We start from the raw sequence: 19964 nt of genomic DNA on the forward strand, positions 1-19964 counted from the left end.
CTCCACTCCCTGGACTGGTTGTAAGTAAGGAGATTGGCAACTGGATGCTGGCTGAGGGCAGACTGAGTTTGGTGGGGCAATGCCCCACTTGCTGTAATGGACCAGCCTTCACCATCTCATGCTATTTATCGAGCTGTGTCAACCGTGGCAAGGGTTGAGCCATCTTAGCCCAGTGGTTCCATTGACCAACACATTGCTTGAATCCCACAATCGCTTCCAGAGGTTTGAGACCTGCGGGTGCTGCCGGGCTTTTAAAAAACCAACCCATGGCAAGGGTCTGCAGGGCAGGAGAGAAGGGTAGCTATTGGGTTGTTTTTATTTTGTGGTTTTATATTTTGATTTTATTCCATGAATTGCCCTGAGATCTCTAGGCATAGGGTGGTATATAAATTCAATAAATAATAATAATAATACATACAATTCAAATACTTCATCAAAGAGAGGGTGGAGATTGTTCTTTATGCACTGGGTTGTCCGTGTCATAATCTCGGGGAACTCATGCCGTGGCTCCAGGGTCAACTGGATGAAGGGGTCGCTTAAGCCTGGGGGTGAGGGGGATAGGAAGAAGTAAGAGAGTAATCATTCCCTGTTTAGGGAAGTTTTTAATATTTAATGCTGTATTGTTTTTAACACATGATTGGAAGCCGCCCAGAGTGGCTGGGGAAACTCAGCCAGATGGGCAGGGTATAAATAAATAAATAATAATAATAATAATAATAATAATAATAATAATTTTTATTATTAGCAAACTGCAAGTCTGTCCTGGGGCATCTGTTCTTCCAACAAATCCCCAAGCATAAGTTGCATTCACTTGGCACCCGGTGGTGTCCTGCAATTTTAAGAGTCTTTATCTTAGTTCACCCCCTCCCCCACCATAGAATGTTTGCTAGTACTTTCTTCTGATAAATTGTGAACTGAGGCCAAGTGTTATTGACCCATCAAAGACCTTCTAGCAAGCAAGCCCCTTATGGCTGCTGAGAGTTAAGTTTCAGCCTTCTAGGTTGAAAGAGAGAAACTGCCTTTTTACTGAGTCAGTGCATTGGGTCTATGCATGGTGCTGGAGGAGACTCTTGAGAGTCCCATGGACTGCAAGAAGATCAAACCTCTCCATTCTTAAGGAAATCGGTCCTGAGTGCTCACTAGAAGGACAGATCGTGAAGCTGAGGCTCCAATACTTTGGCCACCTCATGAGAAGAGAAGACTCCCTGGAAAAGATTCTGATATTGGGAAAGATGGAGGGCACAAGGAAAAGGGGACAACAGAGGACGAAATGGTTGGACAGTGTTCTCGAAGCTACAAACATGAGTCTGACCAAACTGCGGGAGGCAGTGGAAGACAGGAGTGCCTGGCGTGCTCTGGTCCATGGGGTCACGAAGAGTTGGACACAACTAAATGACTAAACAACAACAACAAGCCCAATGCTGTGGGGTCTGATGGGGCAGTGGTGGCTCTCCAACTTGGCGTCTTTCCTAGCCTGCTACTTGAAATATTTTTAAGCTGTCTGGAGGTACCAGAGATTGAACGTGGGATCTTCTGCATAAAAGGCTTAGTCTCTGCCACTAAGCAAAGGGCACCTTCCTGATGCAGCAACTCTCTGGAGCAGGTTCATCCATTTCTTTCCTTGGCTCAGTTTTACTAAAATCTTTATTTACCCATTCCAGGTCCCAAGCATGCAGAGCTCACACTGTGTTCTTAAAAGAGCCAAGTGTGTAAACGCTCAGTGTTCTCCGCTGTGATTTTTGCACAAAGAGTCAGGAGCGCTTAAGTGAGACAACAACCACCTCTTCTGGAAATGTGAATGAACTGCACTGTAGTTCCTACAGACTACTCAGCCCCTTCTCCCTTCAGATATTAAAGCTGTATTTATCCACACTGCCAGCAATTGCAATTGCCTTTCAGATTTGAAGGGGACTCCCAGATGGAATCAGTGCTGCTCACACATGAATGTTTTCTGCAGTGTCTATACTCTTATCGTTGGCATCAAAACACCAACCTTTATTTTTCGATTTTCTAGTCTGGCATTCTGTTGTCACAGTGGCTGAACAGTTGCCCATGGGAACATGAGCGCAAGAGGACTCTCCCCTCCTGTGGTTTCCAGCAACTGCTATTCAGAAGCCTTGCTGCCTCCAATGGTGCCTTTGTGACCACATTTTCTCTAAACTTAAAACTCCCAAATGTTGCAACTTTGCTTCATAAGGGAAGTGAATCATTCTCCCTTGTTATCATCATTCTGATCGACCATTCCTGAACTTTTCCCAACTCCTTTTTGAGAAGAGGCAGCCAGAACCGTACACAGTGTTCCAGATTCATGCGCCTGCACTAATAAGGAGAATGAGACACGTTCCTTTGGCTCAAGGGCTCTCTCACCATTGGAGTCCAGGGGAAGGAGGTTGACAGCGTTGAGCACCTCAACACGCAGCTTTTGTTCCGAGTGGCGGTAAAGGGCCTTGATGGTCACAGCCCCGTATTTTTCAGGGCTAGCCTCTGTCTGAGAAATAAGAACAACAGAGAAGTCAGGATGCATTTCAAATGCCCCAGTTTGCTTGCCAGCAATTAATGGTCCTAGTCTCCCTATACCATAGTAATAAACAGTGATAAACATCACTTCCAGTTCCATCCGGCAAATTAGGGATGGGGAATCCGTGGACCCTACAGATGTTTTTGGAGTGTGACCCATCAGCCCCAGACAGCATGGCCAATAATCAGGTAGGATGGGATATGTGATCTAATAAGAACTGTTGGCCTGCTAGATCAAGCTATTGCCCCATCTAGGCCAGGGGCCAATCGGGGGTCGATGAGAAGCCCGCAAGTTGGACCTCAGCACAACAACTCCCTCCCCTCCTCCTCTTTCGAGGCACTATTATTCAGAGGTGTACTGCCTCCAACAGTATGAGCAGAACATAGCCTAATTCTCTGTTAATTTGTCTATAAGAACACAGGTTTCACATCCCTGCTGTAAATCAACAGTGGTGATCTTAGCCACAAATAACGTAAGAAAATAAGATGTAACAATATAATTCAGCACAAGGAAGAATGAACAAGGAGATGCAGTCTTCTTTGTAAACAGGAGCCAGAGACCACTGAAGTCACACACCTGCTGCTGGATTCGGGCACTGAAGTATTTCTGGATAAGTTTTCTGCTGGTGGAAGAGCAGAGGTCCAGTTCTTCTTCCAGAGCCTAGGAGACAAGTGGGTTTGAGCAGAAATTGTACTAGTATTAAGCAATTGTTTAAAAACAAAACACACACACACCCAAATTGACAGATTATGCAAGACAAATTAAATTTGAAACAGGTAATCCAAGCAGCAAGTAAGAGTGGAGGCCCACTTGTTCTAAAGACCCCATCATTGGTGATCAGCAAGACCACCATTCTTAGGTGATGTTTTGTGCATGCCTAGGCTGGATCTATATAGGTTTTTTTTTTAAAGTGCTATAGAAAAACACATTATAAAAGCTCTTAATGGAAAATCCCATTGCTCCACAGCGCCATCTGGTGTCACACAAACATAATGATATAATTGATGAGTGTAGCTGAGTCCCTAGATTGATTGGCCTGTTCATGGTGGAGGGATCCCTCGCCCCACTCCCAATGCTCCAGAGAGCCCAATTGGGTTTGCAGCATCTTACTGTAAATGTTGCATTGTGGAGGGTGTCCTCTGGCAGACCACAGCCCTCTCCATGAAAACACCGCTCCAAGTTCTATGGAATGAAAGGGGTGAGGGTAGGGAGAAGAAGAAAAAGGAAAAAGAGTGAATGCTCCATTGTTAAAGCCCAGCAAAGAAAGTCAGATGCTCCATCCTACATTCTATTCCACATGTCTAAGTACCTTGAGGGCACACTGCAATTTCTTGAAGTACGCCAAGTTGCCAAGTTGCTGTTTTGCAGCCTCTTTCAGCATGTCCAGAGTGTGATTCCACAGCAGCTCCAAGAGGCTGTTTGGAGGGGAGAGAAAGTAGAGATAGAAACTAGGTTGCCACTGGATACCAGTGAACGAGATGAATGAGAAAGAAAGCCAGGGGGCATCTTACTAACTCCCTTATTCCCAGAGGTTTCATTTATCAACTTTCAACTAGATTCTGTGGGGGAATGAGGTGAACTATGGGATTAAAAAAAAAATGCACAACAGTAGAATCATCATAGGCGGTCCTAGACCCAGAAATAAATTGGCAAAATAAAGTTTTAACATAGCATTGGAGAGTCCCACTTGCATTCAAAGGAGCTCCAATATTTCATTTTATTTACCTAAGAATATTTATGCACCTCTTTTCAACCATAATGGTTTCCAAAAGCAGTTCAGAAGAACAAGACATTTGGGAGGTCTCTAAAGACCCTGTGTCTGATTGATCCCTTCTCAAACATCTTGCTGATTTGCTAGGGATTCAACACTAGGGCCCAGTGGCGTGGCGTGGGTTGTCAGCACCCGGGGCAAGGCAAGTAATTTGTGCCCCCTAACCCGTGGATTTGCGCCCCCTAACCCGTGGATTTGCGCCCCCTAACCCGTGGATTTGCCCTAACCCCAGATGTTGCGCCCGGTGCGGCCGGCCCCCCCTGCACCCCCCACGCTACGCCACTGCTAGGGCCCAAGGAAGTCAAAATAAAGAAAGAATGGAATGTTTCTGAGCATGTGCAGAGTGGTCAGCCCCCCCCCCCCAATAGCTGTAACTAGTAAATCTGCATTTGGAGAGCTTCAAAACCCAGCAGGGAAACACTGGGATTGTGTGTTCTTAATGTAGAAACTAAGCAGTGGATCTCCTTGTCTACGGACCCTGGCATGCTGCTGTGGTTCACCCATGTATTCTTCACACTGACACCATGGCAAATCTTCTGAACTTCTGGCACCCTGGGCCTTTTACCTGTTGGATACCCCTCACTCATCTCCCAGTAGCATTAAGCTCTCCTGTCTTCCTTCAGCCTTTGTTATTCCCAAGGAGAATTTCTGGGAGGGAAAAGATTCTTCTTCTGGAGAACATAGGGCCACAGACTACTATAATTGCTACTACAAAATGATGATTTGGGGGGGGGGGAGATACTAACAATGTCAGGCTTCTGGCTCACCTGTTGAAGTTCTCTTGGACCAGGTTCCCACTTAGATACTGGAGCTCACATTCCAAAAATAGCATTAAAGGGGTGATGCACTAGAGCGGCAGGGAGAAAAAGATTAGAGAAAATAGAGAGACAGGGAAGAGCACTGTGGAGTCTATATCAAACATTTCAGAGGCCTCCATACAAGGTATGTAAAAATGCCTTCCTCTGGTGGTGCTCAAAACGGCCAGCATAACATTTCAAAGGCTTTTACCTTATGTGCTATATTTTTGTTATATACAAAAATAATGACTTTAGATAGTCCTGGAAGATGTTAAAAAAAGAAAATATCAACATCTCTTAGCTCTGTGGAGGAGTTCTCAAAGCTAATTCTATATTGTTATTAGTAGTAGTAACATAATAGTAGTGACAATAAAGTGACAATAGTAACAGCTGTGGAACAAGGTGGTTGTCACCATGATTGCTTGCTTTTTTTGACATGAACTTAACATACTCTCATTCATCTCAGTAAGTTCAGAAGTGACTCAAGCCACCCCATTGCCACCTTCCTTTGTGGCTTCTGAACACCTCCCTGCACCTTCTCTACAGAGATCTAACATATTGCTCCAAAGCCAAACTATTTGCTGGAAAGTCAAACAGCCCTAAGCTCCAGAAGGCATAGATATTACAGTTCAAGGCCGAGAGTTAAAACCAGGGGCATTACTAGTTTCGGTTGTGGCTTCTTTTGAATGTAGGACTAGCTAAGGCAGCATGAGAGACACGGATAGGGCAAAAGAGCCAAGAGGCACATTTAGCACAACAGCATGTAGCCTAGAAAAAACGGTTTGTTCCGGCATTCCAAGACTCACATCTTCTGGGTCCCTGGAAGCACTGCAGGTGTACAACTCCTGGATGTGTCTGGCAATTCCAGCATGCAGCTGTCAAAATAAAAACGCATGTGCTTACTACTACTTGAGGAAAGATGCTGTGTAAGTGCTCAGAGCAGTTCACATACATTATTGTGGTGGGATAATGAGCTGCTTGTGCGTTGAAACTGGATCCCTCAGAGCTCACTCAGTGTAGTGAAACCCTGCCTTGAGCGGAGCCCTTCAGCATGGCTCCGTCAGTCGCTGGTAGAATCTGACAGTGGGCGTTTGCGGAAACGTTTCCAACATAAAAGCTGTTTCACAGACATGCGCCTCCTGGATTCCCTGCGTGACAGTTTCCGGCGAGGGGTGGGGGTCCTTAAAGGCTGTTCTGATACCTCCTCGCTGTTCTCACTGGAAGTATCCCAGAGCCTCCCCTCCGACTCCCTTTCCTTTGGAGCTCCCGCACTCCCCCTACTGGTTCCCTCTTCTGCTGAAGAAGAGGCTCTCCTATTCTCCTGAAGCCTTCTCACCACCTGTCCTTCCGATGGCAGTTCCCTGACATCCACCTCCCCCCCAGGGCCCCCTTCACCCCCTCCCGCCTCCTCTCTTACTGGCGGCGAGGACGGAAATCCCTGGAAGGAACTCCCCTCATCCTCCGAGGATTCAAACACTTCTAACCACGGCCTTCCGCCTCTTTCCCCTTCTTCCTCTCCTTCGTCGGAATCTGTTTCCACCTCCACTTCCGACTCTGGGAACCCTTCAAATTCCCCTTCCTCATCTGTGGTCCCGAAGTGTTCCCTCCCAAACCTTGCCACTGGTTGTGGTTTCCTTGGGAAACGCCGATGAAACGTTTCTATTAAAATCTCGTCTTTGACTTCCTCTGCCGGTACCCATGTGTTTTCTGACTCTTCCTCCCCCTCCCATTCTACCAAGTATTCCACCTGATTCCCCTTCCACCTGGAATCAATGATCCCCGCCACATCCATGTTGCGTTCTCTCTCTTCTATGACGGGTGTCCGGGTCACCTCCCTCTCATGTTCCCCCCACTCACACCCCTCTCTGTATGGCGACAGTAATGACCTGTGAAATACTGGGTGCAATTTCATGTGACTGGGCAATCGGAGTTTGAATGCTACTGGGTTGACCTGCTGTATGACCTCAAAGGGTCCCAACCGTTTGGGTCTCAATTTCTTACACCCTCCCTTGAACGGCAGTCCTTGGGTGGATAGCCACACCCGGTTACCCACCCTTATGGTTTCGCCTTCCCTCCTATTTCTGTCAGCTTGCTTCTTGTATTCTTCTTTGGCTTTCTCTAAGTTGAGTTGGAGCTGACGGTGGATCGCTTCCATCTCTTCAACAAAAATTTCCGCTGCAGGTACACTCCACCTTCCCCCGCCCTCTCCTGGAAACGCCCGAGGATGACACCCATAATTGGCTAGAAAGGGACTCATCCCTGTGGACACGTTCTCCGCGTTGTTGTAGGCAAATTCTGCCAGAGGTAACCAGTCTACCCAATCAGTTTCTCTGTCCTTTACATAACACCTCAGATATTGTTGCAAAACCCCGTTTGCCCTTTCTGCTTGCCCATTTGTTTCTGGGTGCCTGGCGGTGGAAAAACTTACCTCCACATGCAACATGCTCATTAGTTTCCTCCAGAACCTAGAAGTAAATTGTTTTCCTCTGTCGCTCAAAACCCTCAAGGGGGCGCCATGCAACCTAAAAATGTGCTCCACAAACAACCTTGCGGTTTCTTCCGCTGTCACTGCATGTGAACAAGCTATAAAGTGGCACATCTTAGTTAGTAGATCCACCACCACCATGACCGCGGTTTTCCCTTTGGATCTCGGTAGATCGGTCATGAAGTCTATGGATACCATCTCCCATGGCCTTTCTGGGGTGGGTAAGGGTTCTAATAACCCCGCTGGCGCCAACCTCTCTCCCTTTGCTCTTTGGCACCTGTCGCATCCCCTGACATACTCCCGCACGTCTTCCCGCACCTTGGGCCACCAAAACTCCCTGGTAACCAACCACATGGTCTTGTGCTGCCCGAAGTGCCCCGCCGTGGGGCTGTCATGCAACTGTTTAAGCACCCGCCCTCTTAGTCCCCCACCTGGTATGTAGAGCGCCCCTTTGTAATATAGTTTTCCGTTCTTTTCCTCAAACCCCCCTGCGTTCTCACCTGTCTCCCTGAGTTCCCTAAGTTTCTCTTGGGCATATTCATCGTTTTCAATACCCTCTACCAGTTCTCTTTGCCCCACCAATGCCGCCCCACAAACCCAGTGGTCCTCTGAGATGATATGTCTTTCTTCCGCCCCTCCTTCCCCCTCCAAGTACTCAGGTTTTCTGGAGAGAGCGTCCGCCCTGACATTCTCAGCCCCTGGCACGTAGCGAATTTCAAAATTGAACTTGGAGAACTCTTGCGCCCATCTTACTTGTCTCTGGTTCAATACTCGGGCTGTTCTCCAGTATTCTAGATTTTTGTGGTCTGTCCGCACTTGAACCTTGTGTTGCGCCCCAATCAACAGGTGTCTCCATCTCTTGAACGCTTCGTGGACAGCGAGTAATTCTCTGTCGTACACCGTATAATTCCTCTCAGACTTGTTCAATTTCCTCGAGAAGAAGGCACACGGCCTCCATTCCGACGTATTCGCTCCTGGCTGCAGAAGCACGGCGCCCACCGCTCTGTCAGACGCGTCGGTTTCCACCCTCATCGGCTGCTGCAGATCCACGTGTAAGAGTTGTTCTTCCGAAGCAAACGCCCTCTTTAAACTTTCGAAAGCTCGCTGCGCTTCTTCCGTCCAGACAAATTTCTTCTTGCTGCTGAGACAATCCGTGATGGGGGCTGTTAAATGGGCGAAGTTCTTGATGAACTTCCGATAGAAGTTTCCGAACCCCAAAAACCTCTGCACATCTTTCTTAGTTTTCGGTGGCCTCCATTCCAGCACTGCTTGCACCTTGCTAGGATCCATGGCCAGCCCCTTGTCCGACAACCGGTACCCAAGGAATTCCACCTCCCTGGTGTGAAACTGACACTTCTCCAGTTTCACCCACAGCTGGTTTTCTTGCAGTTTGCTCAGTACTTCTCTTACATCTCGCACATGCTGCTCTTCATCCTCTGAGTACACCAGCACATCGTCCAAGAACGCAGCGCAGTTCTTGTACAGCAATGGTCCTAGTACGTGATTCATGAATGATTGAAATACTGCGGAACCCGCCTGGAGGCCGAAAGGCATAACGCAGTACTCAAATGCCCCCAAGGGGGTGAACATAGTGGTTTTCCACTCATCTCCCTTTCTCATACGTATCAGGTTATACGCCCCCCTCAGGTCCAGCTTGGTAAAAATCTTCCCTTTTCTCACCCGGGTCAGAATGTCATCGATTCTGGGCATAGGGAAGGTCACGGGTTCGGACACTGCGTTTAGGGTCCTGAAATCCACAATTAATCTCGGTTTGTCCGAGTTTTTTTTGTCTACAAAGAACACTGGGCTACCCCCCACCGCTCGTGACTCCCTGATGAACCCACGCTTGAGGTTTTTGTCAATAAACTCCCTTAGCTCCTGCATCTCTCTGTCAGACATTGCATACACCTTGCCCACTGGCAATTGCGCTCCTGGAAGTAAGTTGATTTGGCAGTCAAAGGGTCTGTGCGGGGGTAGTTTATCTGCTTCCCTTTCGCTGAAGACGTCGGCAAAATCTGCATATTGTCGTGGTACCCTGCCTTGTTCCATTGCTTCTATCTTTGCTAACGTGGCCTGAGTGCCTACTTGGCCCCCTTTTTCTGTGCAGTGTCCCATACAATGTGCTGACCCAAAGGAAACCACTCTCTGATGCCATCCCACAAGCGGATCATGCAGCGCTAGCCAGCTCATCCCCAAAATGATGGGCGCTCCTCCCAACGTGGCTATATTAAACGCTATCCGTTCCGTGTGTCTTGCCACCCTCATTGTCATGGGGACAGTCTGCTGGTCTACTTCTCCCCCCAACAGCGCCCTCCCATCAATCGTGGTCACCTGCAGGGGATTTTTTAAAGGAATGGTTTGTATCTGATGGGCGGCTGCAAACTCCTTACTCATAAAGTTGCAGGAGCTGCCTGAGTCTAATAGCGCCTTCACTTTTAGTGGGTGTCCGTTTGCCAGCTCCAGCAATACCTCTATTACAAGAGCTGGTCTTGGGGGTTCTGGCGTGGGCACATTTACTGTTCCTTGGCCTGGCTGCTGTGCCCCGTCGGTGGCAGCCAGGCGTTGGCTTTTACTTGCTCCTTAGCTCCTTCCCCCTCCTCCCCAACAGCCCCCGCCATTCCTTGCCATTCCTTTCTTTGCGGACAAACTCTGGCAAAATGACCTGGCTGTTGGCAGAGAAAACATTTCTTGGCGCCTTTTCCCTCCTTCTTCCGCCCTTCACTGGGGTTTGAAATTGCGCGCGCGCGCGCTGTTCCGATTTCCATCGGCTCTGCTGGCAGAGAGGGCTGCTCTGGCATCTCTGGAATGCGGAAATCCCTCCAACGCTCCCCTTTCCCTTCCCGCTTCTCCAAGGCTCTGGCCTCCTGGCGTGACCCTATGGCCAGCGCTGATTTAGTCAGATGGTCCATAGACTCCGCCCTGGGCCCCCGGGAAAGTTCGTCTTTCACTGCCGAAGATAGTCCTTCTTCGAACAGCATTTGTATCGGTTCCGCTGACAAATCCCATCCTAATTTATGGATCAACATGGTGAACTCAGTCCAGTACTCACGGACAGATCGGTTCCCTTGTTTACACGCCATTAACTGCCTGCGCGCCACTCCCTGCTCAATCTCGCTGGAAAACATCAGATCCATGGCGCGAAAAAACTTCCTTGTGTCCCTTAGGGCTTCATTATTGGCTGCCATTAGTGGCCTCACCCAATCTCTGGCCCCGCCTTCGAGATGCCCAATCACAAAAGCAACCCTCGAATCCTCATCAGGAAAATCATCAAACTGCAGATTGAGGGCATATTGCATCTCTGTCCTGAAGGCTTGATAATTCCTGGGATCACCCCCAAACTTCTGCACCAGTCCTGGCACTTTCCTCGAGAGCTGGGCGGCTTTCCCCTTTTCTGCATCATGAGCCCTCCTCTCCTCCAGCCTCGCCGTTTGCAGAGCTAACTGTACCTCCAACATCCTGTACCTTTCTTCCAGGCTAGGACCGGCTGCAGCTGCTCCCCCATCTCCGGCTCCGGCTGGGTTGCTCATGATGCCTCTCTTTGCACAAGCTGCTTTCAGGGACTGTCAGATTGCTGTGGTGGGATAATGAGCTGCTTGTGCGTTGAAACTGGATCCCTCAGAGCTCACTCAGTGTAGTGAAACCCTGCCTTGAGCGGAGCCCTTCAGCATGGCTCCGTCAGTCGCTGGTAGAATCTGACAGTGGGCGTTTGCGGAAACGTTTCCAACATAAAAGCTGTTTCACAGACATGCGCCTCCTGGATTCCCTGCGTGACAGTTTCCGGCGAGGGGTGGGGGTCCTTAAAGGCTGTTCTGATACCTCCTCGCTGTTCTCACTGGAAGTATCCCAGAGCCTCCCCTCCGACTCCCTTTCCTTTGGAGCTCCCGCACTCCCCCTACTGGTTCCCTCTTCTGCTGAAGAAGAGGCTCTCCTATTCTCCTGAAGCCTTCTCACCACCTGTCCTTCCGATGGCAGTTCCCTGACAATTATCTTAGTAATCACTGCATTAGTCAGGTATAGAAGGCTGCCATTACATTCCGATATAAAATATTTTTTCGATGAGGAAGAGCAGCAAGCGGAGAATGGGGACCAAGAACAACAGCAGCAGCCACTGAGCACCCTTCTTCAACCTCAATCTTGGAACCACCTCTGCCAATGGTGTGTCTATTTGCTAGTTTTTACAACATTTCTGCTGCCTTAGACAAGGAACTACGGGGAGGGGGCACTGAAGGGCAAAACTCACTGACAAAGCATTTGCTTTGCATGAATAAAAAGTTCAGGTGGGAAATGCTGGATAGCTGCTGCTAGTTAATGTAAACAATCTTGAACACGATAGGCTATTTGGTCTGAGTCTCATATAAAGGCAGCTTCCTATGAAGGTTCCCCCCTCTCGTCTTCTGCTCTGGCTTCTGAAATTTCACGCAGAGCAGTGTGTGAAATTTTCGTAAGATTTTTTAAAAAAATGTTAATGTTTTCATACAAATCTTGGGTTTCTTGAGATGCTGAGTTGTATGGCCCCTACAAAATCCTGCGTTCTCAATATGGCTCTTGTACAGAAATGCAGAATGCACACAGGTTTATCTTAGGGAGCCATAACCACGGGCTGCAAAACACGGACTGTCTCGTGTTGGCCCCATTCTGCCATTTCCAACCATGCCCCTCCCAGACCTTTCCCTGCCAGATTGAGCTTATCAAGAGCAAAGCCAAGGCTGCCGGGTTACTTTGCTTGCCAGGGTCTGCACCACGCCACGGATCTCGTTGTTGAGGCAAGTGACGGTAGCCTGAAGCTGGTGGTGCAAGGTGTGCTGGATCTGCTCTGGCGCAATGACCGCTCCCGTCTTCTGCTCCAGGCGCGCCCAGTCCAGCTGGGACGGCAGCTTCAGGATCATCATGCGGAGCTGCTCGATGTTGTTCACCACAACGCAGAGCTGGCGGGGGGAGAAATAAAGCAAGAAACCGATGCATTCCACCTGCCTGTGAAGCAGAATGGTAGAATTCTGTAGCCTCAAGAGTTGGCAGGTGTTATGTACTGAATAGGATCCAAAATGCAGCAGTCTGATAGGTCCTAGAACAATAGGATTCAGAATGGGGCATTCTGATTGGTCCTAGAACAATAGGATCCAAAATGCAGCAGTCTGATTGGTCCGCAGGAGCCACCCAATCCAACTCCAGGTGGAAGTGAATCCACAACCTGATTGGCCTACAGGAGAATCCCAGAATTAGTCAATCACGTGGGGCCATTGTGTAAATAATGTATATAAAGCAGACATTTCGGGGGAAGTGACATTCCTCACTACTATGAGCTAAATAAAGAGCATGAAGTCCACACTTGACTCCGAGTATATTTCAGCAGGATTTCTCCACCTCCCAAAAGCCTACTTGAACGCCCTTTGTCAGAAACTGGCTCCATCACTCACCCTGTTTGCCGCTTCTCCCTCTTTGTGTTTCTTTGATGACAGTTCTTCTGCCCTTGTCTTGATCAGTCGGCAGTACATCAGAGCAATTTTACATATGTCCTAAGAAGTAAAAAAAGGAAGAAGCTTGAGGATATTGTGCTCTATGGAGGTAAAGACTCCCAATACATCAGTTCACTACTTGGATTTCACTGCTTCCTACAAGGATGTGGGAAGGCGTAGGCAGAGGCGATTCCTTCATCAGACAATAAGAGCATCGTAAGAATGAAATACATCTGGTCTGGGGGGTAATTCGGGTCATTAGGGATCAAAGGGGTGGCAAGCGGGCAAGAAATATACAGTGGTACTTTGGGTTACAGACGCTTTAGGTTACAGACGCTTCAGGTTACAGACTCTGTTAACCGCTGGAGCCGCTTAAGATTACAGGTGGCTACTTAGAAAAGGTAAAAGCCTTTAAATATCTAGGCTTAATATTTACTTATAATCTCTCCTGGACCACCCATCTACAATCTGCCTCTCTTGCTGCAACCACGACCTCTAATGCCATTGTCCGATTTTATCACCAGAAGGGCGGCAAATACCTTCCAGCAGCAATTCAAATATTTAATGCCAAAGTTGTCCCTAAATTATTATATGGCTGCGAAGTATGGACTACAGCAATATCAGGTAACTTGGATCGCCCACTTCACATGTTTCTGAGATCTCTTTCCGGTGTCCCGAGATGTGTCTCAGGTGCAGCCCTACGACTTGAGTTCGCCCAGCCCTCAATTGTAAAACGAGCATGGAGTCGAGCCATTTCCTATAGCTCCCACCTACTAGCATCAGATGCTCGAATTAGAGGTGGTTTCTCCAATTTGATCCTAAGAGATATTCATAATTCTCCTTGGAAAACTACAATTAATCTCAAATTCCGCTCTCTTCTCAATTTGAACCGTAAAACTGTTTTTAACTTAGAGTGTATTAGCCCGGCGGCCCTACCTCTAATCAAAAAGAAGCTACAGCAACTTGACTTCTCTAACACAGCTTCCCATGCAAGAGGGCCGTGTTCAGGCTTAGCCCTAGCTATTCCACCCCCTGAAGGGATCCCTCTATACTGCTTCACAATTCCTTCGGAGGCTAAGCGAAGGGCCTTTACCTGTGCCCGTCTCAACTGCTTTCCTACAGCAGTTCTGTCGGGTCGTTACTCCAGAGTTCCCATCGCAAATAGAACATGCTCCTGCAACGACACGGCTCTGGAGACTATGGAACATGTAATGCTCTTCTGTCCCAACTGGACAGATGAAAGATCTCGGTTTCTAACTCCTCTCGTGAACAAGTTTCATCTCCCAATCCAGCCCTGGATAGTGTCCCTTCTTCTGCAGGATTCTGACTGTTGGATTACCGAGATGACAGCTAATTTCCTGCTTAGTGTGATGAAGAGGAAAGCGGCACCAACTCCTTCTTTAACACCACAGATGGAGTCGATATGCCGCACAATCGAACGTGTTTTTGTATTCTCTGTCACTCGATGTTTTAAATCCCCCGTAACTTTTGTTATCCTCATTTTCTCAAAGTATTCCCCCAGGACGACATCCACTTTTATCTCCCCACCCCCATTTTATGTTGTTATTTCTATGTATATTATGCTATGGCCGTATGGCTAATGCAATAAAATCGATTGACTCTGTTAACCCAGAAATAGTACCTTGGGTTAAGAACTTTGCTTCAGGATGAGAACAGAAATCGTGCTCTGACGGCGCGGTGGCAGTGGGAGGCCCCATTAGCTAAAGTGGTAGCTCAGGTTAAGAACAGTTTCAGGTTAAGAACGGACCTCCAGAACAAATTAAGTTCTTAACCCAAAGTACCACTGTATTTAAGAAATAAGAATAATTAACAAACAAATATTCCGATCCTCTATCCCAAATTAAGGTGGGTTCTTTTTTTCCATTGGAATAATGTATTACTTCTTTTCTGAAGTACTACTACTTCTCAGAGTATAATGAAAGAGCAAGTGTAAAAACTGTGCGACCAGGTACAAGCGCAAAGCACTGGACTTTTTGTTGTTTCAGCTGCTCTTGACCTGCTTGATTGTTTTTGGGTCTCATCTGTTTATGCCTCTTTGGGGACTATAGGTTCTCAGCTGGCATCCTTGCTTCCAGCATCTTAAAAGTTTCAAGTGCTAGATTCATGTACAAAGTCGTTTACAGTGGGGTGGATCTTCCCCAACATTCGTAGGATTTGTTTCTGTGCATCACACTGGATCTCAGTGTTACTAAATTGGAACATCTGGCTCTATACTACACCTCCAGGGCTAATGTGAAGATCCATCAGCTCTTGCACTTCCTGAATGTTATGACACAGTTCTCCAGTCAAAAAGCTGTATCAAAATATATTTAGAAGTATGTACAGTATATTGAAAAACAATGCATTTTAAAATTTTGATTTTATTTTTTTAAAAAATACATGGGTATTTAAATGCTACTTTTGTAAGGATTGGCGCTGTGGGTTAAACCACAGAGCCTAGGAGTTGCTGATCAGAAGGTCGGCGGTTCGAATCCCCACAACGGGGTGAGCTCCCATTGATCGGTCCCTGCTCCTGCCAACCTAGCAGTTCGAAAGCACGCCAGTGCAAGAAGATAAATAGGTACTGCTTTGGCGGGAAGGTAAACGGCGTTTCCGTGCGCTGCTCTGGTTCGCCAGAAGCAACTTAGTCAGGCTGGCCACATGACCCAGAAGCTGTACACCTGCTCCCTCGGCCAATAAAACAAGATGAGCGCCGCAACCCCAAAGTCGGCCACGACTGGACCTAATGGTCAGGGGTCCCTTTACCTTTACCTTTGTAAGGATTTCTTCACAAATTCACAGATTAATGTGGAAACAAGAGTGAAAAGACTTATAAATGGATCACAGATGAAAGTGAAACATAGCCCATCCCTACTGTATACGCACCTCAACAAATTTCACCATGATCATGAAGGCCTCTTCAGGATCCGGCCAGTCCAGTTGCTGCCAGGTTTTTACCATCTGAGCATAGCAAGTTGATAAGTCCACTGTGGATGTGCTGTGCTTATTCAGCTCTCCTAGTGGTGTCAGCTGAAGAGAAACAAAAGAAGGGAAACGGGCACAAATAATCAAGTGCAGATTTGTTGAGTGCTTCAGTTAATTTGGAGCCTGAATCTCTAGAACAAAAGGAGATTTTCACACCTGGCTGGGTGTTCCTCTGATCACTTAATTTAGAATGCTCCACTTACTTCAGTGATGTTGGTCCAGTGGAAGTAGCTATTAGGACTTACTTAAATGCACTGCTTTTTTCCTGTGGGGGGGACAGCGCAGGGGTATGCATATCCCTAAACATTTTGTGAATCTAGGTTTGGCCTCATTGAGAGGTAGTATTTCAATATGAGTAGGAAAAGGAGAGTACCTCCCTCATTTTCTTAATGAAAAAAAGCACTGCTTAAATGTGTCTTCATCCTAATAGTGATGATAATAATTTTGCACACATTGTTCCTTTTGGGATTTAATCCCACTTTGCATCTCACCAGAATAGTCACCTATTGGCAAAAGTCACCTGTTAATGCAGGAGCCTCTTTATGTGAATGCCATAAGGCTGAAAGCAATAAAAACTGACCCTTCCCTGGATGGGGATCCATTCATTACCTGGTCTACCTGGATAGCTCTCTGAGTCCTTTCTAAGGCTATGGTGTATGCCTTCTGGAGCCACTTGGGGATGGCTTCCTTGAACCACTGGTGGTAGTTTGTCAGTTCAAGAGGACCTTCCCTGGAAAGAAAAGATACAAAACCAGAACCTACTTAACCCGGCAGATTCAATAATTGAGACTAAGTCATCTAACTTGTGCTAAATTTCTGCCTGAATTTGCTCCACGGATTAGTCATCCCGGTCAGGGGCAACAATAGCAAGTCTGTCCCAACAGGCCCTTCCTTGTGCATTGTTGCGTACCACTCCCAGTCTCCAAGCTGTGCAGGATTCCAGGGGTTCCAGGGTTCATGTTTCCTTTTGAAACCATACTGGACCCTGCATAGCTTTGCAAATGTACTGGCAGCTTTACTGCTGCAATACCATCATGTTAATGAAGCACAGCGGAGACTGGTGTCTTTATGATCTATGGTTTATTTGCACATATATACAACCCGAGCCTATGATGGAGGGGTTTGCAGCATTAATGCCCCACAAGGATCTTGTTTCTCCCAATAGCTACAAACCTTGGATTCAAACAGAAATCAAACACTGCTCTCAGGGTGCTGATCTAACTCCCTCTCCAGCTTTTTGCTTTACTTTTAGGTTACATCACTGCCACTTTCAACTCTAAACTCAGGCTTTGTCCTTCTAACTATCTCTGAGTTGAGGGAGGGGACCCGCACATTTGCTATTTTGCTATCTCACATAGAGCCCCCTTTCCTTTGTTTCCTTTAATGGCCCATCACCCAGGCAATCACTTCAACACACAGTAAGATAAGGTAAAGGTAAAGGGACCCCTGACCATTAGGTCCAGTTGTGACCGACTCTGGGGTTGCGGCGCTCATCTTGCTTTATTGGCCAGGGAGCCGGCGTACAGCTTCCGGGTCATGTGGCCAGCATGACTAAGCCGCTTCTGGTGAACCAGAGCAGCACACGGAAACATCATTTACCTTCCCGCCGGAATGGTACCTATTTATTTACTTGCACTTTGACGTGCTTTTGAACTGCTAGGTTGGCAGGAGCTGGGACAGAGCAACGGGAGCTCACCCTGTTGTGTGGATTCGAACCGCCAACCTTCTGATCGGCAAGTCCTAGGCTCTGCGGTTTAACCAACAGTGCAACCCGCGGCCCACACAGTAAGATAGCCTGACTTATTTTTTTTAAAACACTTGCTGGATTCAGGGGTTGGGACGACCTCACATGCAGCCTGCTCCCGCCCCAAACTCATAACACTATAAGCACACAAGAATGCACACACACACACACTCAGAAATGGCCACACTCTAGTGAAATGGATAAGGAGTCTCCATGTGGTGGCCATAAGAACAGACCCAAGGCTGAAAGCAAAAGCTTTGACCTTCAAAGAGGTCAGCACCTGTTGCACACAAGGTCCTTCATGCGATATAGTTCCTGCAGGCTGAGATAGAGCTGGAAAAGACTCTCTGCTGTGAGCTGGGACATGCCACTGTCAATCTTTCTCAGCTGCTCCTTGACATAATGGGAAACCTAGAATGGCAACAAAAACTAGAGTGGGCCAATGAGAACCGGTGAGCATGCAGCAGGCCCTGCAATCCAGAGGGCAAACAGCCATTCCTATTGACTCAGGGAAAACTCATTTGATAAGCTGTGCTTCGGGTAGCCTTTGAAAACTATTATTTTAAAAATTCAGCTGGCCTACAACAAAACTGGTCAGATACTGGAAAATCCCAGCCCTAAGGAGCACGGTCAGGACCAGGCTTCCTCAAACTCGGCCCTCCAGATGTTTTTTGGCCTACAACTCCCATGGTCCCTAGCTAGCAGGACCAGCGGTCAGGGATGATGGGAATTGTAGTCTCAAAACATCTGGAGGGCCGAGGTTGAGGAAGCTTGGTCAGGACTGTCACAATATGCATCCTGCTCAGATGCAAGCCCTGCATGGTTTGCTATTATTGTAGCTATTGCTCCTCCACCACCCATCAGCTGCCTGGGAATTAAGGCCGTCACTGCCAGGTAAGTGAGGATGGCAAGGACGGAGTCATACTGGGGCCTGTGTTTCTCTCCCCACATTTTCCAACCTCTACAATGCAGAAAATTGGGTCCATAATGGCTAGGGTTCTCAGTCTACAAAGAGGATGTATGTATGCCTTCTTTTTTAATTGATGCCATTGTCCCAAACATGCAAAAAGGCTCTTTCATAGGCTAACCAGGGCACTCCACCCAACGCCCTAAACCTTCAATAGGCACATGAAGTGAAAGGATAACCACAGAGCATTTCCACCTAGAGAAGAATCTGAAGGATTGCACACATTTGTGGCACATTAATCCTGAATGGATCTGCCACATGACCTGTCTCAGGGCTTATTTGCAAAAAAAAAGGGTTTACATTAAAAAAAAACACCCTGAAAAACACACACACCCCACCCCATTTTGAATCAGTGTGTAATGACTGATGGTGTAAATATGTTCCCGGAGCATCTACAACATCAAAACACTCAAGAGAAGCTATGCCCAGAAACTCACACCAAAAACAAGCAAGGTCTCTTAGCACCTGAGCTGGACTGCATGTACTCACAGGGCTGGTTGGCACACACACTGATTCAAAGCCAAGATGAAATGGACCTGTGAACCAGGCCTGAGATGAAACATGAACATAGCTGGTTCAGGGCAAGTGAAGCTTCATCATGAATAAGACTCAGGTGAATCTCACCACCCACTGGAACTAGCAGACAAAGCCCAGAGTTCTTGCTTATGACAAAAAATAAAAATAAAAATCGAGGCAGCCACTGCTTCATCCTTTCCCCAGTCTCTTCCACCACTGCTGTGGCACATAAAAGAACTGGAGTCCTCTTTGCAACTGACCCACAAAGCAGCTACTCACCTGCGCCTGCATTTCGAGATACGCAATTGAGAAGAGGTCCACTCTGACAGTGCTACACAGGAGGAGGAGGAGGAGGAGGAGGAGGAAGAAACAGGTGGTCAGAAATGTGCCAAGACACTGTATTACTGAATCCTTTCAGGCCCGGTAATAAGGAACCTGCAGCTAGAGGTCCAGAGCCAGATCCAGCCCCTTTCAGTACCAATCAAGCTGGGCCCCCAGAACTGTCAACCAAAAGGCAAGCAGGTTACACAGAGTAATTCATAGCTGTCATGCTGGGACTTGCCAACAGTTGCTGCAAACTGGGAAAGGGTTCTTGTGCTCGGGGTTCCTGCTTGTGTGTTTCCTACAGGCATCTGCTTGGCTGCTGTGAGAACAGGATGCTGGACTTTATGGGGCATGGGCCTGATCAGGAGGCTCTTCTTAAGTTCCTGTGTCCATTTTGAGGAAGG

General features: G+C 47.5%; 1 protein-coding gene across 9 annotated transcripts in view; it reads right to left on the minus strand.

Annotated features, from left to right (window-relative positions):
- Positions 1-19964, minus strand: part of UNC13D (unc-13 homolog D) — a 76934-nt gene that overhangs the window by 16732 nt on the left and 40238 nt on the right. For all 9 annotated transcript variants that reach the window (XR_013835931.1, XR_013835932.1, XM_079965930.1 and 6 more), the window contains 13 exons: positions 19516-19567; positions 18034-18164; positions 16619-16739; positions 15911-16054; positions 12986-13084; positions 12290-12496; positions 5893-5961; positions 5057-5136; positions 3828-3933; positions 3629-3700; positions 3095-3178; positions 2368-2488; positions 419-542 (listed from right to left, as the gene is read on the minus strand). Coding sequence is in view for 7 of the 9 variants with exons in the window: in XM_079965930.1 (XP_079822056.1) it covers positions 419-542; positions 2368-2488; positions 3095-3178; positions 3629-3700; positions 3828-3933; positions 5057-5136; positions 5893-5961; positions 12290-12496; positions 12986-13084; positions 15911-16054; positions 16619-16739; positions 18034-18164; positions 19516-19567 (1410 nt within the window). In the remaining 2 variants the exon portion in view is untranslated. The remainder of the gene's footprint in view (positions 1-418; positions 543-2367; positions 2489-3094; positions 3179-3628; positions 3701-3827; positions 3934-5056; positions 5137-5892; positions 5962-12289; positions 12497-12985; positions 13085-15910; positions 16055-16618; positions 16740-18033; positions 18165-19515; positions 19568-19964) is intronic.

The sequence above is a fragment of the Podarcis cretensis genome (assembly GCF_951804945.1).
Source record: "Podarcis cretensis genome assembly, chromosome: 2".
Lineage (NCBI taxonomy): Eukaryota > Metazoa > Chordata > Lepidosauria > Squamata > Lacertidae > Podarcis > Podarcis cretensis.